At 22.7% G+C, this 9460-nt stretch overlaps 1 protein-coding gene across 1 annotated transcript in view; it reads right to left on the minus strand.

The window, feature by feature from the left end:
* sptbn1 (spectrin, beta, non-erythrocytic 1) overlaps positions 1-9460 on the minus strand; it is a 47235-nt gene that overhangs the window by 3008 nt on the left and 34767 nt on the right. The window contains exons 29-32 of the mRNA XM_073825922.1: positions 8419-8473; positions 2595-2803; positions 217-390; positions 84-126 (exon numbers count right to left, since the gene is read on the minus strand). Coding sequence (XP_073682023.1) covers positions 84-126; positions 217-390; positions 2595-2803; positions 8419-8473 — 481 coding nt within the window. The remainder of the gene's footprint in view (positions 1-83; positions 127-216; positions 391-2594; positions 2804-8418; positions 8474-9460) is intronic.

The raw sequence follows: 9460 nt of genomic DNA on the forward strand, positions 1-9460 counted from the left end.
AGTGAATCACAAACTCCAATATTTGCTCATAGTGTAATATTACTGGAGTTATGGTGAAGTTGTGATGATAAAAGCAGACTTACATCATCTTTGGCTTGGAAGAGATACTCATTTCCATCAGTAACTCTGTGTGAAAGAAAAACAGCAGGTTCAGCCACAGCAGAAAAACACAAAACACCCATTAAAATCACTGGAGTGCTCTGATCTCCTCCTCACCTGAGCTTGAAGACGTGCTTCTTCTTCTTGTAGTCGACGGCGACCTCGCAAACGGCGTCCTTCAGGCTGATGGGGACCTCGCTGTGGTACGGGATGCCCTGAGCCGCGCTCTTGTTGTCTTTGTAGAAGCCCATCTCGTGGTTATTGATGACGCAGTACACGTTATGCCAGGATCTGATGAGAAACACAACACACATTAGCACATCTGGATCAGTTTGTCATTTTAATGAAGACATTTCATCAATCCAAGTGGAGAAACGAATCCATTCAGCTGTGATTCCTGACTATTCTACGATTCTGATTCATGTGATGTGATCTTGATTTCTGAGCCAAACAATAAAACTCTGACATGATGATTATGTCCATATGAGGCTCGTTTATTTGCAGATGTTCAGGAAAAGTTTTATCAGCATGGTTTGAAATGTACGCCAAATTTAATAAAAAGCATGGCAAAATGCATGGTTTTAATTAAATAGTAAGCAGGATAATCTGAGTTTCACTGATTCAAACTGATCTAAATTATTGTGAATGTTAAATACAGTTATGTTGCTGAACATTTTTGTGGAAACGGTGATACATTTAGTTTTTCAGGATTCTTTGAATAATAGAAAGTTCAAAAGAAACAATTTCTTAGAAACAGAAATCATTTGTAACATTTGAAATGTCTTTAGTCACTTTCGACCAATTTAATGCATCCCTGATGATTATCCCTCAAGTATTTTATTATTATTTAAATATTCTGAATTAGTTTTTCTTTTTGTATTTTACATTTTAATTTTACTCCAGGTTTAGCCATTTTGTTGTATTTGTCTTTTTGACATATGTATGGTGTTTTTCAGTTTCATGCATACATATTTAATTTGTGTTTTCTATTTTTTGAAGATTAATTCTGTTGTGTATTTATCAACAATGATTTATCTGCAGTAGTTTGAAATTATATTTCCTTGTAAAAACTACACCAATAATCTTTTCTTTTAGTTTCTATTTTTAGTTTGTTTATTTTTTATTTTAAATATTTATATCATTTAATATTTTTATATTTTTGTTTTATAAATGTACAATTTTAAATGGTTTTAGTAACAGCAATGTTTAAATTAAATTAGCACATTTTTAGTAACTTAATATTATATATATATATTTATTTATTTTTATTTAGTATTTTCCATTTTTATTTTATTTTGAGTAGAAGTTTTAGTAATTCTATTGTGTATATATCAACAAAAAAAATATTTTTACATTATATTTTCTTAACATCATATAAAGTCATTTAAATGTTTCACTCATTTATGTAAAATACTATTTAATTTAATTAATTCACTGAATTCTCCATGTAAGTTGTTTTTAGGATTCTTAATTAGTTCATTTAGATTAAGTTGTAGTAATTTTGTTGTTTTTATTATGTAGTTTGAATTCATTTTTATCTCAGTTTTAGAATTAGTAAAAATGACAAATGTATTAAAATACATATTTTATTTTACAGAATAAAAATAATTTAAAAATATTTAGATTAGATTTAGACTAAATATCAAAAATATTAAATTAAATATATTTCATATATTAAGATCAGTTAAAAACTACTACGACATTAAACTTAAAGAAAAAAGTCCCTTCATTTAAATAAATTTAAGAAAATTATTTAAAATTATTTTATGCATATTAATAAATTATTATTTTAATTTTATACTATATGTATTTTTTTTTAAAATAATTTAAAAATATTTAAATTAGATTTAGACTAAATATCAAAAATATTAAATTAAATATATGTCATATATTAAGATCAGTTAAAAACTACTACGACATTAAACTTAAAGAAAAAAGTCCCTTCATTTAAATAAATTTAAGAAAATGATTTAAAATTATTTTATTTATATTTATGCATATTAATAAATTATTATTTTAATTTTATACTATATGTATTTTTTTCACATTATTTTTTACTAAAATAATCCATTTAAAATGTTAATATAAATATATGACTCATACTGATAAATTATACTTAATTGTATTACTTATACTAATCTTAATATATGAAATGTGCAGTTATATTAACACATTAATTTTAATTTTTATAAAACTTGAATTTGTTTTTAAATATTCTAAATATACATACTAAAAATGTATTTAATTTATATCATTATTTTTTACTACTATTATTATTAACATTATCTCAGTTTTAGAATTAGTACATTTGATGCATCAAGTTAAATGCAAATGAGAAATGCTGCTTTAATTTTTAATAAATTAAAATTAATGTTTATTTCAAGTACTGAAAATGTGCATGGTTTTAGTTGTGTATAATAATCCTGTTGTAGCTATAGAACATGCATTTTATTCTGATCTTTAACAAAGTGAATTTTGGACAGTGACTATCATACCTGCTGGATGCTTTCTTGTTGTGTCCCTCCCACTCGTGTTTGCGGTGCAGCAATCCCTCCAGCTGCGCAGACGGCGTCTCCTGTCCCTTGGCCGGCAGTGTGGCCGACTGACTGCCTTTGGCTCGTCTCTCTGCGCTCGGTGACGGGATGGGACTGGGCTCCTTCGAGCTCCTCTCAGCCACTCCGTTCATCTCTCCTTCCACTCCATCCTGCCAACACACAGCCATCAGTTAACAAACACTTCACCATCATTGAGCAACTTAGAAAGTCAGTCACACAGGATGAATTCTGAAAGAATGGTTTCAGAAACTGTTAGGAGGAAAACAGCAACACTGGCTGATTCAGAAATGACAATCTCATTAAAGTGGAGTGAAATGGCCATTAAGCGAATAAAGTCAACATGATCTGATACTAAATCTACTTGAACTGCAAAAAATTATTTTTGCATAGTATTTTTGTCTCGTTTTCCAGTAGAAATACAGAGAAAAAAAATCTTAAATCAACATACATTTACTTTAGAATAAAAATGACTTGAGATTTCAAGACTCAAAATGAAATGAGTTTATACTAACAAGAAAAATTGTCTGCCAGTGGAAGTAAATGAAAAATAAACTTGTTTTTCTTTTAAAATTAAGTTGATTTTTCTGACCCTATTAGCAGATGCTTCTTGTTGCAAGCATAAAGTCACTAAATTTACCAATTAAAAAAAAATACATGTATTTATGTATACATTTTTTTTATTTTACTAAAATGTATTAGATATAATATGTAAAATAATATTTACTACTATTTTTTACTAAGAAAAATCATTAAATATCATTTATAGATTAGTATATTATTATATAAAAATATATAATATTTTATATAATTATATATATTTAGATTAATATAAAACAAATACATATAATTGTTTAATATAATACTCTTATATTTCTTTTTTAGGCATAGTCTAAAAAAATCAAAATGTATTAACATGTTACTAAAAAATGTTAAATATGTTTTAATATATTGACATTAGTATTAAAACAACAAATACATTTTTCATTATAAAAATACACATTACTGTATTATTTTCAATATTACATTAAATATTTTTAATATTACATTAAACATATTTCATATATTAACACAGTTAAAAACTAATACAATATAAAATATATATATAAAAAAAATGTTTTATGTTTCTTTATTTTGATACATTTGTCAGAAAACCAGACTTAAAAATAACTTTATTTATATTAATGTATATTAATCAATTACATTTATTTATATAATAATTTTATTCTATATGTATATATTTAAAAAATTAAATAACATACATCATATATACATATATAATAATACTCTTTATTTTTTAAGCATAGTAAAAATCATTAAATATAATTTCAAATTTAATATATTTATATTAGTATTAAACTAACAAATACAAATAGTTGAATAATTTTATAAAACACTTATATTACTGTATTATTTTCATAAATATTACATTAAACATATTTCATATATTAAGATCAGTTAAAAACTAAAGAAAAATCTAAAGAAAAAAAGTCCCATCATTTTGATCAATTGTTCTTAAACTTAAAATTAATTTTATTTATGTATATTAATAAATTACATTATTTATATGAACTTAATACTATATATTTTTTTTACTTTACTAAAAAAAAAATACTTGAAATATTAATATAAATATATTACTCATACTGATAAATTATACTTAATTACTGTAATACTTATACCTATCTTAATATATTTAATTTGTTTTATTAAAATAACATGACGCACAGTATTAATATAATATAAATATATCATTTATATTAATACATTAATTTTAATATTAATTCTTTACATATTATTAATATACATACAAAAAATTAATAATGTTAAGTCATTATGTTTTACAATTATTTTTCATTTATTAAGTACTTACTAATGTTTAGATATCTGTACTGAAAAACAAGACAAAAATAAACACATTTAAATGCATTGTTAATAATTACTTCATCAATAACGTCCTTCATTTTGCATGTGCCATCATGCAAGCCATTGGATATTGTTATCAATGTCAGATAATACTATAAACACATCATATAAGACAATTAATAAGGTGTTAAACGCCATTTCATGTTGACTTCAGAGGTAAAAAGATCATGCGAGATGGAAAACTACGGATCTACATTCACCGCAGAAGGTCAGGAAACATCACAGATGTCTAAAACTCAATCAGTTCACTTATATACTGATTGAAAAACATCATGCTTAAAGCAACAGCACACAGAATTCACTCCAGATGTGTTACTGTACCGCAAAAACCCGTCTGACGGGACCACAAGCGGCGTCCTGCTCCGCTAAAACGGCTTTCAGGAACTCAAACAAAACCTCTTTAGTGCATCTTTACTCAAATCTCTGCTTAAAAACCTTTCAAACTCTCATAGAGAGCAATTCAAGTCTGATAAAAAAGGTTTTCAATGGTTTTAAACAGACAGAAGCACTGATAATCACGTCACAGGAGGTTACAGACAAATATATGTACAGGACATACAACATACAAACTGTGGAGAGAGATTTAGTTCATTTATTGTTAGTGCACTAGTGAATAGTAAAGAAAGTCCGTCCACACCAATAACAGAGACACTGAAAGTACATCAAAACATTTTATGGTAAATCACCTCAAACTTTTAGTTCTATTGACTTTCGGTTTCACAAGCTCACTTCGCAAACACAACAAACGAAAGCAAAAGCAGACTATCAAAAACATGGCAGATCATTTGAGCGGATTTAAATATCAAAACTATTGTGTTAAAGCAAAACTCTCAGTTCAATATGACTCACATCACACATACTGTCGGTTAAAACTGAAAATAATGTCAAGAGGAGGAAGCACGCTTCACTTTTACAGTAAATAAGAGTGTGTACAGTAATGTCAGACATCTAGATCTAGAATAAAAGCACCATTGATATAGAGAAAACATCACAAAATTGTGTTCGTCCTCAGTATTTCTGTCTTGTTTCACTGTACAAATATGAAAACATTATGAAATCAAAATGCATTTATCTAAGAAGCAAAATGACTTGAGATTCTTGTTTTTTGAACAATTCATCAAAATGTAGTTCAATGCATAAAATACAATTTTAATATATTAATATATTTGTGTTAATATATTACATGCATTATTTTAGTAATTAAATGCATTTTATATATTAAGATAAAGTATAAAGTTAATATATTTGTAAATATAATTTTTTCAAATTAAATGCATTTAATTTTAAGATTAGTTAACAAATAATATAAACTATTATAAAAATGGTATTTTTGTTTTGTGCATAGTCACAAAATTCTGAGCATTTTTCAGAAAACAAGACTTAAAGGTATTTATATAAATAATATATTTATATTAATATAAAAAAAATCATTTAATTAAATACATTTTTATTATTTTACTTAAATTACATGTATTATTTTTAAAAGTAAATGCAATTGATTTTAATGCACTTTTCAGAAAACCTAATATTAAACTTAATATTAAAAAATGTATTAATATAAATAATGTATTTGTGTTAATGTATTACAAGTATTATTTTGGTAAATTAATTTTAGTAATTAAATACATTTAATATATTAAGATAAAGTATAAAGTTAATATAAACATTTATTAATATAAATAATGTGTTTATATTAATATAAAAATGCATTAAATACATTGTTATAATTTTACTTACATTACATGTATTTTTAAATTAAATACATTTAATATTAAGAACTAATAACATTAACAACTAATGTAAATTAAAAAAAGAAAGTATTTTTGTTTTATGCATATAGTCACTAAATTTGAGTATTTTTCAGAAAACAAGACATATAAAAGGTAATATAAAATATTTGTGGTAATATATTGCATGTATTTTTAGTAAACTAATTAATTAATTCATTAATTAATTGTATTTATTTTTATTATGAAGTTAATATAAATATAATGTATTAATTTGAATATAAAAAAATAACTTAAATATATTTGTATAATTGTACTTTTATATTATTTTTTTTAAATTAGTTAACTAATATAAACTAATGTAAAAAAATTACCACAAATATTTTTTATTATATTAAGTCTTGTTTTCTGAAAAATACTCAAATTTATTGACTATATGCATTAAACAAAAATAATTCTTTTTTTAGTTTACATTAGTTGTTAATGTTATTAGTTCTTAATATTAAATGTATTTAATTTAAAAATACATGTAATATAAGTAAAATTATAACAATGTATTTAATGCATTTTTTATATTAATATAGATACATTATTTATATTAATAAATGTGTTTATATTAACTTTATACTTTGTCTTAATTCATTAAATGTTTTTAATTACTAATATTAATTTACCAAAGTAATACTTGTAACACAAATACATTATTTATATTAATACATTTTTTAATATTAAGTCTTAAATGCTCAAAATTTAGTGACTTAAAACAACAAAATAAATTTTTTTATATATAAGTTTACATTAGTTGTTAACTAACCTTAATATTAAATGTATTTAATTACTAAAATTAATTTACTAAAATAATACATGTATTATATTAACACAAATATATTATGTATATTATTTTATTTATGTATTTTTTAATATTAGGTTTTGTTTTCTGAAAAAGGCTAAAAATTGTGACTTTATGCATAAAACAACCAAAAATACCATTTTTATATTAGTTGTTAACTAATCTCAAAATTAAATGTATTTACTTTTAAAAACAATACATGCAATATAAGTAAAATGATAAAAATGTATTTAATAAAAGGATTTTTATATTAATAATATGAATTTATTGTTTATATTACTAAATTATAATTTTATTAATAACTTTATACTTTATCTTAATATATTAAATGTATTTAATTACTAAAATAAATTCACAAAAAATACATGTAATATATTAACACAACTATTTTATATTTTAAAATAATCTTAATATAAAAGGAAAACAAGAATCTTTTTTTATTAGTTTACATTAGTTGTTAACTAATTTTAATATTAAATTAAATTTTTAAGAAATAAATACATGTAATAAGTAAAATGAAAAAAAAGTATTTAATGACTTTTTATATTAACATAAATATTATATTAATTGTATATATTATCTTAATATATTAAATGTATTTTATTACTAAAATGAATTTATTAAAATAATACATTAACACAAATACATTATTTATATTAATACATTTTTATTTTAAGTCTTGTTTTTTGACTTTATGCTTAAAACAAGGGGAAATTTAAAAAAGGGAAAATTACAAGTTTAGCATTTTATTTTAGAAACTAATACTTCTCATCTCATATCATTTTGCTTCAGTAAATGTATTTTGATTTAAGGATGTTCAGACATTTGTTCTGAAAGACGAGACAAAAAGACTGAGGAAGAACATGAATTTCTCCATTGTATATGTTCCTGTTTTTCGAGTGCATAATCAGAAGTTCATCCACCTAAAAAATACATTCAACTTCAAGAAGGACAATTGATTTTAGTGTGGAGGCATTAATGTAAGTGCTTCAACTGCTCCATATTTCCCATAGGCTTCCACTGTGCATTGCTGAATTGTTTTTGCTTATTTCTAATGACTTAAACTAGCATCTTAAGGCACATCATGTCCAGAAAACACACCAAAGTTATTGAGATGCATTGTCATTAAGCCTTCATAAAAAGTCCACTGATAACCTGGGATCATCAGAGAGCATCATGGGAACTCTCAGTGTCCCTGGCCGGTAGTTCGTGGTGTCTGTGGACTGCTAGTGTATTGTGGGTAAGTACAGGAGCGGTAACTAACCCGTGGAGAGTCCTGGTCTGATGGCAGTCCATTCTGGGCAATCTGCTCTCCTTCTCTGTAAACAAACAAACACAAAGAGACAAATCGTCACATATGAACACTTGCATCAGTTTCACATTCATTTATAGTGCTGCTATTGAATATAGCATATTTTTTAATAAACATTGCAGATTTTTTTCTATTTAATTTTCACTAGTATTATTATTATATTGCATTATGTATATAATCTTTATTACATTTTAAAATAAAAATTCTAAAATTATTTCCCCCATAAAGCATTATATTTCTATTTATGTTTATTAATAAATTATATTTATATATATAATCTAAATATATACAACTGTTTAGAATATATTTTCATTATATTTTAATTTTATATACAAATAAAATTAATGAAATTATTTTTTTACTAAAACAATGCACTTGATATATTAATATCATAAACATGAATTTAATTGTATAACTTTTAAACTAATCTTAATCAACTGAATGTATTTAATTAGTCTTATTAAAATAATACATGATATATTATTAATATAATTTAAATATATTATTTATATTAATACATCTTAATATTAAATATATTTATTTAGTGTCATTATTTACTATAATGTATTAATATAATTTAAATACAGAATTATTTATTAAATATTATTAAAATACTTATATAAGTATATATGTAATTATATTAGTTTTATACTTTTATAAATATATTTTTATTAAGATAATACATTTGATATATTAACATAAAATACATTATATTTTATACAAATCTTAATCTATAAAATGTATTTAATTGCTAAAACAATACAATAATAAATTAATACAAATACATTATTTATATTAATACCAATAACAATAAATAAATATTTAAATTCATTTCATACTAAATATTATATATATATTTAATTAATAACTTATTATTTTGTATTATTTTAGTAAAATAATACATTTCATATGTTAATATAAATATACAATTTAATATATATTAACATAATATTAATATATATATATATATATATATATATATATATATATATAT

The sequence above is a fragment of the Garra rufa genome, chromosome 20 (genome assembly GCF_049309525.1).
Source record: "Garra rufa chromosome 20, GarRuf1.0, whole genome shotgun sequence".
In the NCBI taxonomy this organism is placed as follows: Eukaryota; Metazoa; Chordata; class Actinopteri; order Cypriniformes; family Cyprinidae; genus Garra; species Garra rufa.